This window comes from Cryptotermes secundus, unplaced genomic scaffold, assembly GCF_002891405.2.
Source record: "Cryptotermes secundus unplaced genomic scaffold, Csec_1.0 scaffold5, whole genome shotgun sequence".
NCBI classification, from domain to species: domain Eukaryota; kingdom Metazoa; phylum Arthropoda; class Insecta; order Blattodea; family Kalotermitidae; genus Cryptotermes; species Cryptotermes secundus.
The window spans coordinates 3790014-3813060 of record NW_019724742.1 but is presented as its reverse complement, the minus strand read 5'-3'; the positions used below and the strand labels follow the sequence as shown (position 1 = coordinate 3813060).

The 23047-nt window shown below is 38.5% G+C and overlaps 1 protein-coding gene across 3 annotated transcripts in view; it reads right to left on the bottom strand.

Annotated features, from left to right (window-relative positions):
* Positions 1 to 23047, bottom strand: part of LOC111862696 (nidogen) — a 150809-nt gene that overhangs the window by 17398 nt on the left and 110364 nt on the right. For all 3 annotated transcript variants that reach the window (XM_023848295.2, XM_023848293.2, XM_023848294.2), the window contains 11 exons: positions 22302 to 22535; positions 19821 to 20021; positions 17841 to 18059; positions 17241 to 17334; positions 12870 to 13045; positions 11283 to 11417; positions 8376 to 8654; positions 7386 to 7511; positions 5962 to 6090; positions 2804 to 2932; positions 1686 to 1906 (listed from right to left, as the gene is read on the bottom strand). In XM_023848295.2, the coding sequence (XP_023704063.1) occupies positions 1686 to 1906; positions 2804 to 2932; positions 5962 to 6090; positions 7386 to 7511; positions 8376 to 8654; positions 11283 to 11417; positions 12870 to 13045; positions 17241 to 17334; positions 17841 to 18059; positions 19821 to 20021; positions 22302 to 22535 (1943 nt within the window). The remainder of the gene's footprint in view (positions 1 to 1685; positions 1907 to 2803; positions 2933 to 5961; positions 6091 to 7385; positions 7512 to 8375; positions 8655 to 11282; positions 11418 to 12869; positions 13046 to 17240; positions 17335 to 17840; positions 18060 to 19820; positions 20022 to 22301; positions 22536 to 23047) is intronic.

The window sequence follows — 23047 nt, the reverse complement described above, 5'->3', positions numbered from 1 at the left end:
AGAAGGAGATAAATGAGTGTATGCACTACAAGACGGTTTAAATAAATCATGGACTTCTCTTTTAATATTTTCTAAATCAAAGCAGTGAGGTTTATGACCATACACAACTTCAGGACACTAAAGTGAGTGGTGCTAATGTTGTCCCTGCATATCAGTCACACTGTTACTACAAACTGCATGAAATTAAAAGTATGATGCTGAGGTGGCTTGCAATGGCATAACTTTCATATCAAGTTTTGTGAAAATTGATCATCTGGTTGAAAAGTTGGAAGGGGGGCCACACAGACAAATGTGAGGCATACAGTGATCTCAGAAGCCCACCTTCTTTATTTAAGAAAGGAGAGGAACTAAACACAAATGTCTCAAGAGATGTAGGTTATTCAGAACCTATTTGTCTTCTAATAAATGTCACATGATCAAGTGACTATAGATGGGGTTTGGATTAGTAATTAGATTTACTGAAATTTGAAACAAGTGGTACTACAAATAACTATGACAGTCTGAGTTACACATTAAGAAGATCAGTGTAACTACAGCACACATGAAGCCTTTTCAATCTTCACTAGCTGTTGCTTGGTAGTGGTTTCCAATGGCAGACATTCCCCTTCCTCTGGATTCCCCAGCTGTCCCTAGCCTCAGCTACCAGCTGCTCACTTCTAACAGGTGTAACTCTCAACTGACTCAACAACTACTCAGAGTCAGAGTCAGAGTCAGAGTCAGAGTTACATTGCGACTGACGGTCAGTCAGTCAGTAAGTCTTGGTGTCGAGCTACATTTGGGGCTCATGACCAGATATTAATTATTATCGTTTGACAGTTACAGTCTTGTTTCTGTGGGGTGCCTTCTCTGACGAGAGGACGGGTCTGTCTTTTGTATATGCTGCTGGCTCTTGCCAGCGCAGTCTTTGTCAGGTCTGAGTCCCTTGGGACTCGCGACCATATTTTACTGTCTCAGAATTGAGACTTGAGAGAGAGAGAGAGAGAGAGAGAGAGAAACCACCATCACAATAGGTGTTCTGATTGCTAAATGACATACACACATAATGCCTGGAATACACAATGTATACAATATTCAACTTTTCACAATCACAGCAGCCTTCCTGGTATTAAAACTTTTAAAGTGTTTAAAAATTTAGCTTACTTGGACTTAAATATATTTAATGGACACAGACAAATAGAAATGGAAATATACAGAAAACCCACAATGACAGACATAACAATAAATAATAAATCATGCCACCCTAAAAAACAAAAATTGCCAGCATATAAAAATTGGATACACAGACTTCTTACACTGCTCCTTGAGGAAAATGCTAAAAACAAAGAATTAAATACTATTATTAATATAACACTAAATAATGGCTATAGAAAGGAAGACATCACACATTCTCAACAACTACTTAACTACTAGTCCTCATTACATAGACTGGCACAGACCTCACAGAAAACATCTATTCCGTTACTGCATGATTTCTCATTTATGGGGAAACAACATGTCCACAGAGCTGTTCTCTAGCAATGCTTGTCATACTGTCACCTGTTTACACAGCTTTTACTTGGCAATGGGTCTACATGTTACAATATTTTGATCTTTGTAACACAGAAATGTGAAAATGACAGGAAGTGCCTAGATGTTCTCTTGATAAAAATATATATTTATACAACCTGATGCAGGCCTGCCCTTACCTTTCTACACCTGCAACGATATCCTGCTGCACCTTGATCATAGACGCAGTCTGCAGCAATGTGGCAGTTGTTGATAACATTACAGCCAATTGGATCTGCAATACATGTCTTCCCATCTCCCGAGAAACCAGCATTGCACCTACAATGATACTCTTCCATTGCACGATCAAGCAGGCACTCGGCCTTCGAATCACAGTCATTAACAATGCTGCAGTCTGAACCTGCACAAAAGCAGGAAAAGGTATGTATCAGCTATCTACAGCAGTACATTGGTTTCAAACAACAAATTCTGCCCATCACTTCCTTTGACAAGCCCATCAGTTACATATATAGACAAGATAAGAGGTACTAGCAATAAACAAGCACATTATTTCAAACAGCATTCATTATCTTTGACTTTTTTAAATACTTTTGGAAAATGGATCAGTTTCCACCATCTGGTATAAGGATATTAATCAGTTCTGACCATTAGAATGATCCAGTCATGATCACTGGACACCATTAGATTGTGGTTGCAGGTATCCATCTACAAGACTACAGAGGGTCACAGCCTACAATTACACTCTGAACAGTCACTGTCATGAAAATTTCAAATCTTATATCCACTGTTAATATTTCTTTCCTAACAGAAAACAGGTTGCTACTCTTCACTGCATTATATGTCTCTGTCTGGGCAGTACAAGTTATATTTAGCACTCGCAATACTGTTTCATGTATGTATTCGCAATGTGGCATGCTATGAATCGATTAATATACTGCATCAGTGTCATTTCACATTTAATTTCTTTCAGGGTTGGTGCAGAAGGGGAAAGATTTCTCCAAAATATTGGCAACTATGTATTAGACTACATGGTGTCATAAATCAATACATCACAATGTATTAAGTGTAAAAAATACAAAAAATGGTTAGCACAGGTTATGTAAGTTCACTGTATGTTTAGCTAGTTGGGAACCCTCTCCATCAGAAAGTAAATTGCATCTGATTATTTTAGACTCATCACAGAACAGGGGATACTAGCTTTCTTGCCTTTTATAAATTCTTTCAAGAAAGATGGTAATAAATCATTGTTTTGGAAATTGTGGCCATAGTACACACCTACATACGTTTACTTACAGACCTTTCAGAGTCACACAAACAGGACCTTCTCTGCTGTAACCAGGATTACAAACACATTCATAATGCTCATGTACGTTGCTCCAGACACACCGTGCGTTGCTGCCACAATCCTCAGGTGAGGAACATTCATCTGTTGAAAACAATGCAACTGAACAGCACGGCAGCAATTAATTTAAAAAAAGTTGTGTTTTACTGAGTCTGCAATAGGACCTGAGACCAATGAACACAAAACTTGACAAGATAATTCAGCTCACATGTCATATATGGCTTAGATATTTATAAATATCAGATAATAATTGACAATATTTTGCATAAAAATCCTATAAATGAAGAAATGATTACATAATGCTGGTATAGTGGCCACTGAAAATTCAAAGAAAATCTTTTTGTCACATAAAGTATACATATTGTCATGTGTTGGGTGTATAACGCGACAAATAACTTCACGCCATATTTGATATAGCAAATTTTATTTCACATTCACGCTTACAATAACCCAAATTACAATCTGACAATTACTGCCATCGGCAGTATCACAAATACTACACTGCAAATGCCAGAATACAACTGACTGGTTGCTGGCTAACTCAGAACTCTCTCGGAACTAACTCATAGGTAGCTGCCTTGAGAACTGGTGATCACAGACTAACTCTCGCTTGCTGCTCAGCCGGCTTTTATTCTGTTCGCTGTTGCCTGTTGCATGCCACGTCACAGTAGGAAGCAGTGCCGCATCACCGTGTTTGCATATAGCCTAGCAACACTGTTACCTCGCGCCGTCTTACGTCACCGCGCGTTGCGCGTAACGTTACCGTGCGGAGGAGGGGGGGAGGGGAGCGCTGACTCATCCACCACGTCACTGTGGCCTGAGTTGCCACGTTGCTGCTGGGTAGGGAGGGGTTCTCCGTTGCGCAACATGTCACAATATATATATATATATATATATCGTTATTGTTTATAGAGTACATACATTTTACTTACAACATGAAATTCTGAACACTAACAAAAACGTGTAACTGTAATAATACATGCCTACATAGGATTTCAGTGATCAATCAGCACTTGCATGTCCCAGGCAAACATACATACACTGGCTTTTATGGATATAGAATTCACACATGAACTGTATCAATTACAAATGTAATTTACTATCAATGATAAACAGTAACATTATCGTGGTGGTCGGAGATGTATTGTATTGTATTGTATTGTATTGTATTGTGTTGTATTGTACTGTACTGTACTGTATATGAAGTAAAATGGCCATGATATAACATGTGGTATTTTCTCAGCATTTTCGTGGATGGACTAGAATAACCACAAAGGAATCTCCAGGCATCTGATCATCTGGTCATGTACAAGTTCAGTCTCTTGGGAAAAATTACCTTTTTCTTGTATTCTCTCTCTTTCCTGTATCCATTTGTACCCTTACTGCCTTTCTTTATTTCTATCAGAGTGCTTTACCATCCCTTTTATTTGTCCATTTCCCCCTCATTCCCTCCCTCACTCTTCTTTAAAATAAACAAATTAGGTCTCTATCATTTAAAGCCTTTAGAACTATTATTTAAACATAGGATAAAAAATCTGTGCATGTGTTTCTGAACAATGTATCAAGCCATGTGATAAGTAACGCCCTATGTTAGGCACTTAGAATAACTGTTGAACACACTGGGTAAAAACCCATGCCAGGTGTTTTCAGAAGCAGTGGATTTGAACAGTAAATTGAGAAATATTTTAAATGGAGGTGTTTAATGTTAAGATTATTGGCTTGGGATCAGTAAAGCTGAATATTAAATGAGGAAAGCCTTGAAGCAAGGAAACTCAAATGGGGCTCCACTGTGTACAAGACCACAGCACTTTAATATTACATTTCAGCATCCTGTTGCATTGACATTTCACTCACTTATTTACCTTTGCTTTTAATGCAAGATACAATGGACATACACCCAACTAGTGAGAACATACAGTAGAATCTTGGTAATCCAACATATATGGGACCAAGGTACCGTTGGATTACCGATAACAACAGATTACTGGTAAAATTGGGAACAAATTTATTAAGTTGTACTGCACAACACAGAAGTTTCAGAATTGATAATCGTTTAACAGAATTTATTATAATTTATTTTACATATATAAATGTGCACTCTGAATTTTTGTCCATTAATTCAATATTTTGGGCTTCATTTCACTGCATGTTTACAAGGGAACGTCAATATTTTTCTATCTTTTGCTTCTAAATGCCTCTTCTAGAACTTTTCACAAAACACTCAATCTTCTATTTTTCCTGATATCATATATTACAGCATGTCCAACATCATACTCTTTAGCCAAATTAACAAGTTTGCACTTAAAGTTAACTTTTATATTTAAGTTTGTCAGAACTGGACATCTTCAGCACACATTAAATCCAACATTGTATGAAAAGTACTGTACAGGATGTTTAGTACTGAAGAACTGAAACACCGTGCACTAGCAAGGGTCTAAACGAATCAGTCTGTCACGCTTGATGGAATGTAAGTCGGCCTCTGCTGTCTGTAGAAACTTGCACATGGTTGTGGATGCCTGTCTGGTGCATGATGCCAGGTTGCTGGATACACGTATGTCAGACTAGCACACAGCAGGATTACCGAGACTTTACTGTACATCCAAAAGAGGCACAAACATGAAAACTGCCACAAAAGGAAAATTATACAGAATGGAGTGAGTTTTATTCTCAGAGGGTTTTATTCTCAAACAAACACATTTTAGAACGAACAATGATATGCAGCAGCAGTGCAGTGTAATGGTTTCAAAAATGTGAATAATTGCCTGAAGATGTCCAAGTAGGGCTCAAACATGTAGCAATTGATGTTATTTTAATGTTATTTTAATAAAGAGAGACTGTGAATAGTTTAAGTTGCATTAAAGATGGAGGTGAATGAGTGAGTGCCACAATACTTTAAAGTCTGCATTTTCTGTGGGCAAAAATACACATCAAACTGGCTTTTACTTATAAAATGATGAAAGAAAAATTATTAGGAAGTAAGGATATTTAGTAGGGACTACAAAAACAAGGAAGACATAATTCTGAGGGTCAGAACTCAAGAGCCTTTTACCTTTTGTAACCCACGTTCACCCACTCAATTTGTAACAAAGTGAATGGGATATATATATATATACCTGTTGCAGTGCAGAGAATTCCATCACCCTGGTATCCTGGGTTGCATATGCATATTGCTTTGCCTCTTGCTTCGTTATATGTGCAAGTAGCATGAATATCACAAATGTCAACTTGTAAGCAGGAGACATCTGTACAACAATAACAGATTACAGTATGTGAACAGTTTGGCACTTCGAATAATTTGTTCCAAACTCTAGACAGGCCTACCCTGAACTTTGTAACTCAGGAGAGTGTGGCACAATAACTAAGACTATTCTTCTGGACTCTCTCTGTCATATGAGCCATTTACATGAACACCACAGCATTAGAGAAATTCTTTCTAAATCCATGTGGATAGGATATAAGCCAAGTCATACTCTGTTTCTTTAATGACATATTTCTGCTGTACCTTCAAAAATAATTTCATGTTTCTAATCCCAGTTGCCCCTTAGTTATTGCCTCATAAAAATTTTTGCACGATTGTCATGTTCCTTTATAATATTAAAAAAATTACCTAACAATAGTTTCATACTTTCCAAACACTTATTACTAAACATAATTTCAGGATCCTATATTGAGTACTACCGGTGCCATTATATCTTCAATAATTGCAGAAAGTTAGGACATTGGATATGAGGTTCTTACACCAGTGACCATGAAGATAAATGTTTTCTGGGATGATTGATGGTAGTTCAGCAGAAGTTCACCAACAGATTCTAAAGAGTTCTGACAATGATGTATTGGTGTATAACACTCATAATTACTGGGTTTTGGGACTTTGTCCATTGTCTGGTATTCTAGAAGCTAGGAAGCACAACATTTCAGAAACTGGATATGTTTCCATACTCAGGTAAAGAGGGGAAACACCTATTCTATTGGGTCCCCTAGAAAGAGCTAACCGTGACTGTGGTTAGGTCTTTCTAAGGGACTCAACAGAGTAGTGTCTCGTCCCTCACCTGAAGATGGAAACAGATCTAGTTTCCAAAACATTGCGTTTTCTAGTTTCCAGAATACCAGACAATTGATAAAGTCCAAAAACCCAGTAATTCTGAGAAGTTCAGAAGTATTTTGGAGCAGTGTAATGCCTCCTTCCTAAGGGCCAAAGAGTATGTGAAGCAAAAGTAACCAGCAAGGAGCAGACACCAAGCATACTCTGGATGCCACCTATTTCTTACTGGTTAGTCACTTAGTCACTCTTCAGTGCTGAAGCTGGAGGCAGCATGTTCCTCCAGATGTTGGTGAACTTCTGCCAGACTACACAGTATCACACCCCAGAAGACAGTAATCTTGATGACATTGAAGTTGGAGTGACCATGAATGGTATGATGTGTGTACAAAATATCATGAAAATCAGTCAACTGGTTCAAGAGCGTGAAGAGGCAATGCACACTGATGGTGATCTCATACGCTGTATTTAACAAAGGAGAGCAGATTGAAAGCTTACCAATTTCTGCACATTCATAACCATCACCTTCGTATCCCGCATTACACTGGCACTGATACTGCCCTCTTGGTGGGATGTACACGCACTGTGCGTGAGGATGGCAGGTGTTTACAATGTTGCATGACACTGGAACATTAACCATACGAGTACAATTTGGGTCTGGCCTTTGAAGCTCTTCAGGGTGAAGCAGAGGATGTCATTGCCAGCATATTCCAAGAGCAATTTCCTGCCAGTCTGTTGTATATAGGGCAGTCAAATGAAAACAGGTCACCACGCATAACTCACATGGCGCACAAGTTGGTAACACTGAAGATTATTTTTGAGCTAAGAAATGTTCTTTAATGTGTTTTTGCCTCTGACCCATTTTCATTTGACTGCCCCTCATATACAACATATTCCACACTTGAGACTTTCCCTTGCATGTCACTTCTGACATATTCTGGAAGGGCCTTCCTAGCTACCTGTCCTATGTAATACATCTGACATCAGCCATCTGCCATGTGCCACTCATTTATATTCCTCCCCACTTAGTTCTTGTGGAATGCAAAATGGCAAGAGGTGGTATTTTACTGCACTTGACTGATGATGTTACAATACACAAAAGAAAGTTGAAACTTCAGATGAAAAAAGAATAAGACATTAGAATTTTTATAAACATCTGCAACATGGAATTGTTAATGGAAATTTATACAAAATACTAACATTTACCAGTCAACTACTGTGTTTCTGAACATTATCCATACTCCTGTTTTTATTTAGAGCACATAAAGTCTCAGAGACTGGATTTTGCTTCTGTCTTCAGCTGGAACCCATTCAGTTGAGCCCAAGTGATAGAGCTAGTCGCTAGTTGTATTAATATATCATCATCACAGGCTCTTAGATCCTATTTACCAGCCTGTCCAGCCTCAATACATGACTTGTGCCACTTGCAGTAAGTGAAATGTTGCAGCACTGAAGAAGCTTAAGATGAATTGTGAATATTGTAATTACATTGTATGTCTCTATCTGTGGCTTCTTCAGCTGGCTCTTCTTCCTTTCCCACACAGGTATTGTCCTGAAGCTCGTACCCAGATGGACACCAACAGACTCTAAATAAACAGACAGGAGCTGGTGAAATTCCATCACGTGTTTCATTGTACAGTGACGTATCGGAGCAGTTATAGCCATCGCCAGTGTAGCCGGGCAGACAAACGCAAATGTGATGATTCACTGCATCACTGAAGGTGCACACCCCATACGGAGAGCAATCATTAGCTGTGTCACATGTTTCTGTAAACAGAAGAACTGCACATCAGAAAATCAGTTCTGAGGAATTCACACTGGTGACTGCTGGATTTTTCCAACATATAGTGCTGTAAACTGATACTGATATCATCAGAAGGGTGTGCTGCCAAAATCTTGAGGACTGATGTGTGATGCTTTGACCCTGAAGATATGGAGACAGTATATTCTTAGGAAATGTCAGTATCTGCCTACAAGACAACAAAGCACCACAACTCAGAAGACTTCAATCTTCACCTCTGTCTTTGTCTTTCCATCCAGCCACAACCTTCTAAGATCAGTCCAGAAAACCTACCACACTGAAAACACATACTGAGTATCATGTACACTACTGAGGGAGAGTATCTGTATCTGTATCTGTATCTATAAAGTTAATTCATTTTGCCCACATTCATTCTATCTTGAGCTACAGTATAATTTTCTGGGGAGGCGCTTCCTGAGCCAACAATGTTTTTATACTGCAAAAGAGGGCTATTAGAATTATTATGAATTCTGGACCAAGTGAGTCTTGTAGGGATTTATTAAAGAACCTGGAGATAATGATGTTTTATTCTCCGTTCATATACTCATTAATTTTATTTGCAATTAATAATAAACGTCTTTTCAATTCTGTGAATGAGATTCACAAATATAAAACTAGATCCCTAAATAATCTTTACACTTACCTACTGTCAACCTATCAAAATACAGGAAAGGTGTATATGTATTACGCATTAAAGCCTTTAATCATCTACCTCAAGAAATAAAAATGTTGGCTTCTGATCTGTTAAACTTTAAAGCATTTATTTAAATTACCATATTTCTTACATTTTAAGACACGCTGTTTTCCACATTTTAAAATTTCTGAAATCAAGGTGCACCCTACATTTAATGATATCTATGAATCAATGTTGAAAGATTATTCTTTATGACTAATGCAAATGCAAGATCTTCATGTCCATAACACTACTTGTGGGACAGTATCAGAGAAATATGTTCTCTTGGACTACTGGCAGCAGGGCATCTATAGTCACTGTCATTCACTGACAGGGACAGCTGGACTGACATGGGTGGCCCCAGCTGGACCCATATATGAGTTCCAGCAAAGGCCTTAGTGCTTTAGAGAAGAGCCTGCTCAACTGGCTCACTTCTTCATTATACAGTCCAATTCTTCTTCTTGATAGGTTAATCACCCTACTAAGAGACCTCTTACAGCCTTGGCCACAATGCACTCTCATTAGGCCCCTTGCCTATCCATGAGAGCAGACAACCCAGCACCTGAGCCCTACAAAGCAGGAAGCGAATCCCCTCTAAAGCACTGTAGCTGCACCCTGTTACACCTGCAACCGAGATATCAGGTTATTCGCCCCATCAAGAGACCTTGTACTGTCTTGCCCTCAGTGGACCCTCAGCAGAGCCTGAGAAATTTGACTGCCTCTCCACAACAGCAGCACTCAAGCCCTTCAAAGTAGGAAGGAAAAGCCCCCTTGGAGTAATAGAGGCAGGGACATTCCAGCCACCTGCCTTGTGACAGGGACTGTAAAGCATTATATTCCAGATGATAGAACTCTTAAACATGCTAGCTGTTCATTCTTAGCTCCTAGGAAATAAATTTAGTCTTCAAGTGCTTGCAACATGGATTCTCATTTGAGGCAGGAGAAGAGCCTCTGGTGATTTAGCAGTAGATTAGACAGAAAATGCTCTCCTTCAGTCTTCCTTCTATCAAGAAAATGAGAGTTCTACTAACTCAACATTTCATTATTTCAAACCATGACAGTGAGTAGGGTGGCAAAGAGATAGCCCTCATTCTCATTAACAGCAAGTGCTTGGATCAGACCTTGGCTAGGACTACCCGAAATGTCTTGTCATTTTTCTCAGTCTCTCTATGATGCTATCTCAATTACGTTATGATTATTTTTTCATTGTTTATTCATGGGATGAGATCTAGCCCATTCGGTACCGCAGCCACTGTTTGGCTTCTTGTACCAGACCGAGATGATAGATGATGATGATTGTGGAGCAACTGGTGGAATGTGAATTGACAGAGAAAAACTACCCCAGTGTCACTTTATCCCCCACAAATCCCACAGACCTGACCAGGGCTCGAGCACGGGCTGCCACGGTGGGAAGCCAGCAACTAACCACCTGAGCTATGGCAAGGCCTACGCTATGATTACTTTTCCAATTCATCAATTAACTCTATCCCGGCAACTGACAGTATACAGTGTAACTGCTGACAAAATAAAAAAACAGCCTCACCCTTCAAAAGAACTGACACCTGACAAAATTACATGAGCAAGATTTTTCATTGCGATATTTGATGGCACCTGTTAAAGCAGCTAAGTTTTGAGAATAAAACCAAAGACATGAAAAATTGTAGAATGCTTTCCGTGTTTATCCATCAATTATTTTATCATATATTTCAGAGAGGTCTCATGAATGTACCTGTGGGAAAGAATGTGCTATTTGAATGTATTTAGGTGTGGAGCAAGTCAAATTATGTAATAAAATCTTCTTGACTGACAAGCTTCATTAATCAGAGTGGACTCTGAACTGATTTGGTTGATCACCTGAGAATAATTTATCACTTTTAGTTGCTATAAAATCTTCAAGCTTTCTAAGAGAAGCTATACACACCTCGAGCAATGGATGGGGTACAGTGATATCCATTTCCTGAATATCCTGCCAGGCACTGGCACTGAAGGCTCCCTGGATATCTCTCAATACATTCAGCATTAGGGTGACAGCCCAAATCTTCACACCTCGGTAGCTCTGTGAAGAATCAAGTTCATATCTGCAATCTACCAATCAATGGTACATAAAGTGTTCTCTGATTTCACTTAAGCCTAAATGTCACCCTAGGTGAAGAGAAATCCTGTTGCCTCCAGCACTTAACAGCATTCAGTCTCAAAATAACATTTAATTTCCATGCAGTATGATAAAATCTCTCACTGGTGTCAGAATTATCAAGTTTAGTTTGCATTTTTCCATAACATGTTTAGACCAGTATAAGAATGGCCACAGCATGGAAAGAAACAAGAGCAAGATAAATTTATTTTCATTAAAAAACAAAAGAGTACAAAGGGAAGGCTCTGTAAAATGTTCCATCAATAAAATCGTGTTCCCCAGGCAGCTGCTTTAATTCTCAATGCTGATATGCTAAACCTAGTCTCAGAATTACAATTGTATTTTATGTTCTGAAGGAACTTAAAATGAATTTTGTGGATTAACTGTACATGAAGGCAAATGATATGCAATTTCCAAATTTACAGCATAGTTGGTTGAAGCACTATGTTAGAAGCAGGAAGGATGCAGGTTTAATTTCTATTGAAGTCAGTGGACTTTTCAATTGACCTAATCTTTCCAGCAAGACTATGGCCGTGGGATTGACTCAGCCTCTGACAGAAATGAGTGCCAGGAATCTTCCTGGGGGTAAAGGGCTGCCATCAACAACTTCATAGCCACCAGAGGCGACTGTCTAGAAAATGTGGGAGGACCGATGTCTCACAAGCCTCCTGGGCTGTTACAAGGATAGCTTTTTTACATTTCAGAATTGGTTTACAGCTCTGACTGGGAGAATGATGAAATGGGAAGGATGTTGAAGGATCAGCCATGGTGTACTTGAAGGTACAATTCCAGCATTTGTTGAGATGGGACTGAGAAAGACCATGAGAACTTCAGCCAAGATATCCCATCTCTGTGCCTGAAACTGAATATAGGACTTTCTATACAGTACACAGAAGCTGTGACTACTGCACTGTGACATTCAGTAAGTCATACAATTTGAACTAAAACTCCCTCTAAAAACTGGCTAATTGAAACAGGTGTCATGATATACAAATCTTATGTAAACCAATCACATTCCATTGCTGAACAGTTTTTACCTCAGATAATAACTACTTCAACTCATACATAATCCATTACATCCCACACATTATCACATGTAACAATTTACTGTCTCTTATTAATGGCTAGCAATAAATGTCAAATTTAAAATGCTCTTAAAAGTCATCCACCCATTAGAATGCCTCCTTCTGCGGTACTGTTACATCTCTGCTTTTCCAACAATGCATTCCTATGTCCAATCACACAGGACAAAGCCTCTCTTCACCTACCATGTGTTAAAGTAACTCCTAAATTTTCACTGAACCAATTCAAATGAATAAAACGAACTGATAAATCAGAACCAGATAAGTTCTGAACCGGCACAACCTTCACACTTACTTTCACAGTGACTTCCATCTCCAGTGTATCCTGCTTTGCACTGGCAAGCAAAGGTCCCTGGCTCATTGACACAGATGGCATTGAGATCACAGGCATGAGTCCCTGTGCTGCATTCATTGATGTCCACACACACAGCCAACTCTTCATCCTCATTATCTCCATACAAATATTGGTAACTGCAAAGAAACACAGTCTCTTGTCAGGCTCTACCTCTTTGTTAAATTTAAAATTAAATTTACAGTTTAACCACCACATGCTGTTTCTCAATTCAAGAATTTCCTTCACTCAATGTTAAATCTCCATGACCTCAAGTTAACAATGTCAGTGTCCAACTCTGCCATTTAAGATTCCTCTCAGTTTAGTGCTCCATTCCACTGCTTCTCATAGATGCCCTGAGTGGCTAAACTGCAAATATTAAAACTCCTCTGAAGTTGCACATCACATCTTATTATATATGAGCGGTAACAAAACAGAGTTGGTTCTTAACCAATTGTCAATTAAACTAAAAAATATACACGTCCTTCAGTTTTTCAGTCTGTGTGATTATCTAATGTGTAATTTCCACTTAAGGGTTTAGCCATGACATACAAGGTGTGGCAATAAAGAAACCGGATTCATGCTCTAACCCTTTATTAAAAAAAAATCAGACAGTCGAAATGTTATCCCCTTCAATGTAGTCCCCTCCCCGATCCCTACACCGCTCCATGCGAATTTTCCACTGTTGGAAGCAGTGCTGCAGGTCATCTTGTGTTATGCTCTTCAAGAGTTGCGTCGCTTTTGCTTTCACTGCATCCACGGACTCGAACCTGGTCCCTTTCAGCGCAGACTTGATTTTTGGGAAGAGAAAAAAGTCGCACGGTGCTAGGTCCGGAGAATACGGTGGATGTTCCATCACTGGAATGTTGTTTTTTGCCAAATACCTCTTCACAGATAGCGCGTTGTGTGCTGGCGCGTTGTCGTGATGAAGAACCCATGAGGCATTCTTCCACATGTCTGGTCTCCTTCGTCGCACACGTTCACGGAGGTACGTCAAAACATTTTTATAATAAACCTGATTGACAGTCTGACCTTCAGGCACCCAATCAATGTAGATTACCCCCCGGATATCGAAAAAAACAATCATCATTGCTTTGAATTTGGACTTGCTCATGCGCGCTTTCTTCTTCCTAGGGGATTTGGGGCTCTTCCAATGCATGGATTGTCGCTTAGTCTCTGGATCATATTGAAGAATCCAAGTTTCGTCACACGTAATTACGTTTTGGAAGAAATCAGGATCATTTTCAATGTTTTCAAGAGTGTCAACACAGCAATTCACTCGATGTTCCTTTTGCTGGGGGGTAAGGATTTTTGGCACCACTTTAGCACACACCTTTTTCATGCCCAGATCGTCGTGCAAAATCTGTCTAACACTTTCCTTATTGATGTTCGTAAGTTCAGAAATTGCTCGAATGCTCAGTCGACGATCTCTTCGAACAATTCTAGCGACCTTCTCCACATTCTCTGGAGTTTTCGCAGTGGGAGGACGGCCCGATTTTGGATCGTTCCCGACGTTTTTCCTACCCTCCATAAACTTCTTAAACCACTCGAAAACTTGCGTGCGAGATAGACACTGATCACCATATACTTCTGTCAACAAATTGTAAGTTTCAGTGGCAGATTTTCCAAGTTTTGTGAGGAATTTGATGTTAGCACGTTGTTCTGCATTAGCACTCAGCATTATTCCGACGGAGCTCAGAAACACGATCCGCTTCTAACAATGGTCGCGGCCAGACTAACCGATGCACGTGAATGAAACTTTGTGTGACGGTAGAGGGAAGTCCAAGGGTCAATGCCCTACCCTCCTCTTCGTCAATGACGTGGCCGGAAATGAGTCATAAAAGTAATCCGGGTTCTTTATTGCCACACCTTGTACATTGTAAAAATGGCATGAGATATTCAGAACAAAACAAACAAAACAAAGGCGTAAAAATTTAATGTGTCCTGCATAATATAATTATGTTACACTTTACATGTTACAAAACAATGAATATAATAAAAACTTAAGCATTAGATATTCATAACAACACAAACATAACAAAAACACAGATCTGCAACACCAAGAAATAAAATGGGCTATTTTTACATATAGTGGAAGAGAAGCACAAATAAATATGGCATTCCAAACAAGAAACACCATACAAAACGTAGCAGAACCCTACCTACAAATGGATAGGTACAAAATGAGTGGTGTATACCAAATGAGTTTTGCAAATTGCCTACTAAAGTACATAGGTAAGATGGACCGAACATTTCAGACTAGATATGAGGAATATATATAGGAAATCAGGAATAATAATTGTAACTCAGTATATTCAAATCATATATTAAATACATTTTTATTTCCTTTTTTTATTGAAAGTGTTGATGATCTTTTAGTGAATATTATTCTCCAGTACAAACCTCACAACAGAGGATTCAATATCAAATGAACACAATGTTTGGGTTCCTATTACCGAAATTGAAAATAGAGAGGGTAATAAAAAGTCTAAGAGGTAAACCATCTGCAGCCTTTGATGAAATTCCAGAATATTTAGCCAAGAGACGTTCATATTACATGAAGAAACCTTTATTACATATTTTCAATGCCTTTTTAAAATCGGGGGTCTTTCCGGATAAGATTAAAATAGCTAAACTAAGACCACTGTATAAAAAAGGGAAAGACAGGAAGTTTGTAATCACAGGCCAATAGAAGTTCTGAGGTTTTCTCCAAAACACTAGAAAAATTGGTGTATAACAGGTTGATAGCCTTTGTAACAAAATATACCATATTAACAGAAGTGCAAAATGGATTTAGGAAAAACAAATCGACAGAAACAGCTTCCCAGACCTTCACTGAGTGTATACAGGAGGCGATGGATAGATGGTTACACATTATAAGAATATTTTTTGACTTGACAAAGGCATATGATGTGACAGACCATAATGTATCACTAGATAAATTAAATTACTATGGGATCAGAGGGGTTACTAATTTATGGTTTAAATCTTATTTCTCTCACCAAGTACAATTTGTTGAAATAAATCACCTGAATAAAAATACCATCCAAAATACGTATATATCATCCTTGAGAGAAACAATACACGGTAACACAAGGGGTTGTGGGGCTCTTGTCAATGTGTGTAGTCTTGTCACTACTCCTATGACAACCCACTTCTTCGGAACAGTGTGTTGGCCCTGAAAAGGACCGTGGCTGCTGAGATGATTGACCGGTGAGGTAGCGCGGCGCGCGCCGGTAAGGAGAAAGGCTAGTTACGGTGAATGGCTGGTGAAAAGGCTAGTCGTTGAGCGCGGTCGTAGGAGCCATGAGGCAGTGGCTACGCCAGATGCCCAGTGAGTCGGACCGTAACACGACCACCAGCGAGTCCAGGCGCGGTGCCCCAGTGAGTCGGGTGTGAGAGCGCCGGAGAGCCGAGGCAGTCATGCCCGGCGCAGCCTGCCGATGTCTCCGAAGACCGAGCGCTGGTGACGAAGCCTGCTGGCTGAAGTTGCTTGCTGTGTGGCTTGATAGTAGACTGCAGTCGGACTGAATTGAACTGATGAACTGAATCAAACTCGGCTCTGGAGTCACTCCTTTTTATACGCTGGTCGGTGGGGCAGAGCCAAACTCGAAAGTGAGGAGGAAGAATTGATTGGCTAGCGCGCGTAATGACGTAGATGAGGGCCAGGAGCGATCCCAGTATAAATATGAACGTTTGAAGCAATCAGATTGGTTAGCGCGCGTGATGGTGAAAAGCGATGTGAAGAGCGAATGCATGATAATGTGGGATGTTCCCACAGGGTCAATTCTGGGACCACTACTGTTTCTTCTGTATATAAATGATCTCCCACTAAATGTACAAGGTGCAGAAACGGTATTGTTTGCAGACGATATTAATCCAATCAATCAAATCTAGAACTCATGATATCAATCATGCATACCCCCTACAAGTGACAATATTTATAAATGTTACAGATACACATGCACATACAGGGGACCATATATTATTAACCAAATCTGTGATAACAAAAGGACAACAGTTTCCTCAACTATAATTTGATCACCTGCTGATCAACATATTGATTGAAACAGGTAGTGAAGAACTTTTTAAGTTTTGTGATGTGTAAAACTTTCAAAGGGAATAACTTTAAGGAAGTTTTATATGATGACGTGTTGTATGTGAGACAGTGGCACCAGCAACATTTGATGCTAAGTGATGTGTAGCAGGATGCTACAATATAATAGTAGAGAAACTGTTACAAGTCACTTCGGGTCTCTCACCCACATACACACAAGAAGTGGGACTTACTGCTGGCCCTTGCACGACCTTTAGTGATCTATTGTGTGTACTCACCCAGGGTTACAAACACATCTGAAAGTGTCTCCCTCTACGAGGCACGAACTGTGCTCACCACACTTCGACTGTCCACTTCTGCATGGATCTTCATCTGCAATGAAGTAAGTGGAGAGAGAGAGATGGTAATGCTTCAGGTTGGTAGACAATGTGAAATATCAGGTGCATGGTGAATGAAATCACAATATGCCAATAAAAGGAGCATATTTTTTACAAGGAAGTGTCAATAAAAACTGAAAAGACCAGTTATACAAAGTCACTGTAAGCAATGAAACATGAATTTAGGGCCAGTGTTACAACATAGGCAAATGAATCAGCTGCCTGGAAAAAATGGCCAGAAGTCAGAAGAGGCCACAGGCCTGCATGCGAGGTCTGGAGGTTGATTTATGAAAGTTTAAAGAACTGGGTTAAGTTAATATAAAAACTGAACTGTTTAATGTTATGCAGTCTCATTTATTCAATAAAATCATTCAAAACATGTATTAAGATTATGTAATGGATTAAAGCAGTAATAAATATAAAGATATTTTAGTATCATATTACAATTAATGTGAACAATTCATTACACCCATATTAATATGGCACTAAACTGTACCTTACCTCCAAGAGGAGTGACCTTGTTTGTCGTGGCATAACGTATGATCTTCTCACGAGCTTCATAGATGATGAAATTCTTGGCAACCTTAAGACGATATGTTGAAACATTCTTTGGGGAGTATAAGCATTCACTGTAGCGAATAACTTGTTCTACATTGAATGGGTTGTCTATGGGGCTCCCTTCCAGTTGGAAATTTAGTGATGACTGTGAAAGAATGAGACCTAGAAGTGAAAGCATTTTTAAACACACAAATACGATTCTTTACCACTCTCAGTAGGCATAACTGTATACCTAGGCTTGCACAGACACTATAAAAAAGAATTAATAGTAAGAACATCTTATAATTTAATGCCAAGTTATCAAGGTGTTAAAAGAAATGATAAACATTTGTCTACAATGGGTCAGGTGTTCAGTTATGTGAAGACAGAGTTAGCAAGCTATGCTTTGTGGACTCTATCACAAAGATCATATTAATCGCTAATGACAGAGACACTCTCTGAGATGCATACTAACTCCATCTCCACATGCCTGATCACCCAAGATACCTCCATATCATATTTAAACATTTGTATCTAACAAATGTTTTGTGCATAATGTGGCATGTAGACCAGTTGCTAGGCAATGTCCATGAAGTAAGCAGCTATACAACAGCTGTTGCTAGGTAACGACCCATAAACAGCAACAGAGGAATGACGTTCACTTTGCACAGTATGTGCTGATGGCTGCTTATGCAACAAAGGCAATGCAACGGAAGAACGTTTTCTGTGTGGTCTGTGCTGAGATGTTAAAAGCAGGACAAGTTAGTGGACAGAGTTAATGTTGTTGGTTGGTGAGTGACTGAGTAAGTTACAGAACTGATGCAATTCAGTCCTTGTGAGCTTTTGCTGTTAGAAGCCAGTGGCTGAGGCACGGGGATAGTTCAGGAACACAGAGGAAGGGGAACATCCAGACTTTGGAAGCCACTGTCTGAAAACTGATGAAGACACAGCAGGTCAAGAAGACTTAGTACGTGGTGTATTGAACTGCAGTGTGAATTATCGATAGTACTATAGTTATTTGTGGTTATAATCTACAAGTGTTCAATAATTCAATTACCAGCCCAGACCACATCTATAGTCACACATCCATACACACAATACAAATTTTAATTAGAGTAGATTATGTACATACTGCAGTTTAATGACAGTACTATATAGTACATACCAAGTCAAAGCAATTTTTTAAACTATAAACACATGATGTAATGCTTCACTGTGCTCTCATCTTTTCCCATTGTATACTGAATACAAAAACAGTTCAATACTTTACTCACCACATTATCATGCATTCAAAGTCACAAATCATGAATGGCAATAATCATGAAAACATATTATCAGATTATAACATACATGAGACAGATATGAAAGACATACTCAGAGTTTTCTAAGAACAGTGTTTACTATATTTTTACAAATAGGTGTTGAAAATGTTAAAATTCTTTACTTTCAATTCCATGCACATATATGGAATATTCAGACTAACAAATGACCTGACAAATCTCTTTACATTGTTCTTTTTTTGGGGGCCAAAATATTGATTACTTTTCAATAACAAGCCAAAAAGAAGAATATATTTTATGCCTATCAGTACAATACATTTACTTTTGCAACTTTATTTAAACACGTTATTCTAAATTATTGTCGGTGTTTCTGTGGCCTATAATTTTGAAACTGGAAACAACAAAATAAAACTGCTTAAGGAATATGAAGTGCAACTCAAAAAGTTTTATTTGGAAATGCTGTATTTGCCACACTGATGTCTTATTTGATTGAGTTACACTTTCATATTCCTTAACCAGTTTTATTTTGTTGTTTCTGGTTTGAAAATTATAGGCCACGGAAACACTGACAATAATTTAGATTTATACTGTATATTACTCTAGTAAAATAGATCACTTCCCACATTTGACTCTCATTAGTATATGTTTTAGAGTGCATACATACCGGGTGCAGTTCGAGTGTACTGTTCTACATAGTCTCCAATTTGAATTTTCTTGCCAATAGGAATGGTGGGGAGAGTACCACGAATCTCTGCGTCCATACGCAGTTGGTCAAATACATCAAGCCCAAAGTAAAGCTGACGAATAGTCACTTTATGTCCTGTTTGAGGGAATGTTATGTCAGCTGTGTGGTTGAAAATTCCTCCTGAAATGAGTCATCATATTGTCTTTGTTAATATATGTAATTTAAAGGTTAAGCCGTTACTGAGCTGTTCATTATTTGAAGGAATATAATTACTTATGATTTTTGTTGAATTATAAAAGAAGAAGGCTTTTTTAAGCATGGACGTTTGGGTTGCTCTGTAAAAAATAGGAAAATATCTCGAGTATCTTGTTTCTAAAGATCTATATTCCATAAAGTTATTAATTTGAGAACATCATTTACTTCGGGATTCTAATAATTTGAGATAGGTTTTAAAAAATAAAAAACAGGAAGGTAAATTAAATACTTTACAAATATTTTGGAGTAGGTACCATACTTGTAATCATACAAAATACTTCTTAAACCAAGTGACACAGTATGTTAGTAAAACATGTAGATTGAGTAATAAGACATAACAGTAGACTGCAAATGGCAGGAATGGAAATCTTAAGACCCTCAGCTTCATGAAAACAATTACACCAAAAGTGAAACACTGCAATATGTAAGAAACTTCAGGTTAACATGCACCTGAAGGTTATTACATATAGGAAAATGCAGGAAGACAATGTAAAGAGGATGGGCGAAGAGAACGGGCTGAAGAGAACATGGAACTGTACTATACGGTGCATAAAACAAAAGGAAAAAATAAGATACTGGAATTTTTAGCTCTTTCAGGCATTCAGGTGCCCAACCTATGAAAACATGAAGACAGAGGAAACATCTTAAAGAATCATTGACCATTGTCCAGAGATATGAATGCTACACTATTACAGAGCAAAAGTGTTACTGTAATGGTATTTGAGACTGAAAATATCACTATATAATTTTACTTTATGTCTCAAGCATGTTCTGTTAGGCAGTACATCCCATATAAACAGAAAGTTTGTACTGATGTGAGGCCTGAGATTTGAGGTTCTCATAGCAGCCTGGATTAACAGAAATGAAATAAATGAACGAATGAACTAACCAAATAATGTACAGGTATTCATTGGGAAGTTGTTTTGTAAAATTAATCAGTGCTATAAAATGCATGTTCAGTGATATAGCTTCTCAATAAAGATTTTAATTGCTTAACGTCTTTAGATAACAATTTACTATTCAAAGGTAAGTGATTATAAATCTTGCTTCCAGAGAACACCACTCTTTTTTGTACTTTTGATAAATTTGTAGAGGGTAAGTATAAATTATAATTATAGCAGGTATTAATATCATGTACTTCGGTTTCCCCTGCCAATCCTCATTCCATCAAATCTCCATAGGCATTGCCACCAGTAGAGGTACAATAGGACATATAGAGAATTTAAGAAANATTTAGTATTAGTATTAATATTAATCTTTGACTTGTCCCATATCATGTATAATGATTCATGGATGAAACAAAATTGAATTGAATTGAATTGAATTGAGGAACTATGCTAAGACAATCATTTTGTGGAATATAAAGCCATATGATCAGATAAATATTTACCAACTTTTTGGAGCAACCTGCTGTGAACCAATGGGGATGGCTACACTACGTACTCCCATTGGTTAACTCTTAGCTACAGTTCTTGTTTCCCCTACTCTTATCACCAATCTTTCCTCACGCAGAGCTATTTTTCTGCTTTAAATTTAGAGAAATCAGGTTCCTCCAAAATGTAGCCACTGCATAGCAACAGCTGTTGTCTCATAGTTTATTTCGAGATTTATGCCTAGCAACGGGTCTGTAGGTCACAGTATTATGTAATAATAAGTAAGACATGGTACATGGTTATTGAAACATGTACACTAAACCACTGCTAATCCAGATTAATTGTGGGGAGAGGACATCTGAATTAAGTGACAATCTAGATGACTGTTATGAACAGACACTGGCATGAGTTACTGTGGTTTCACTTTTGCATTGGCTCTGAAGATGTAACGTCACAACCAAACTCTATTAATCTGTAAACAAGCAATGAAGAGGTACCCCACTAAATTTCAAATGGTCATCTTACTAATACATTAACATAACATTAACCAATGTTATAATTATCTGTGCTTGCTTTCATTATCATTATTGATATTGTAATTCTTGTCTTCTTTGTGAGATTTGAGGTTCTCACAGCTAGGATGTTGTGCTGTAAAAGTCTGTAGGTAAGTATCAACATTTTGTAGGAACCAGCTTCCTCCATCTTCAGGGGAGATGAAGGAGGCAGCTGGTTCCTACAAAAATTCGTCACTTATGCACCAAACTACACTGTGCCACATCCAAGATGACAGTAATCTTTTGTCTTCATTATTCAACATTTACTACAGACTCACCTGTGAGTTCATAGCCATTGACTGCTTTGTTGATAGGTCGTGCAAACAACCATCCAATAACACCACCCAATATATTGAGGGCCTGCATGTCATAGCCAATATCTTGGGATACATGTGACAGTGCTGTGTATGTTCGCCCATCAGCAGTCATAACATAAGACTGCAGGTCTTGTTGAGACAATTCCTGGCCATTCAATGTGCCTGTAATCTTTCCATTCACTCTTAGTGGAATCCCTGCAAGGAAAGCATTCCGTGAGATTTCAGGTTTTCATGCTGCTGAGTGCTGAGATTACAGTTTCTGGGATGTGATTACACAATTTGGTGTCTATCTAGCTACATACGCTTACATCCCTGAAGACCATAATCTCAAAAAATTTCAAAATAACTTCTTTGAGAGATCCCATTTTGTTTCCATAGTACAAATTCCTGGCACAAACCATGAGGACTGAAGAACTGAGGCATGTTCTGCCTGATAGCCTCATCAGTCCAGGATCCTCCCCTAAGGCATCTATGCCATCATTCCGATGTACCACATGATTTCCCCCCATCTCCAGTCGTCTCTGAATGGCAATGCTTCATCTAGGTATCGGAGGTTGGAATCTTGCCTTTCATTGCCAGCAGTCAGTGAAGTGTGTGGTGAAATTCTGTTTAGGTTGCTCATTCTAATTTCTGTTTTGATTCTCGTACTGGCCGTTTAAAGTGAGGGAACATCTCATTGCAAAGCGCGTGTCAGAAGTGTTGCAACA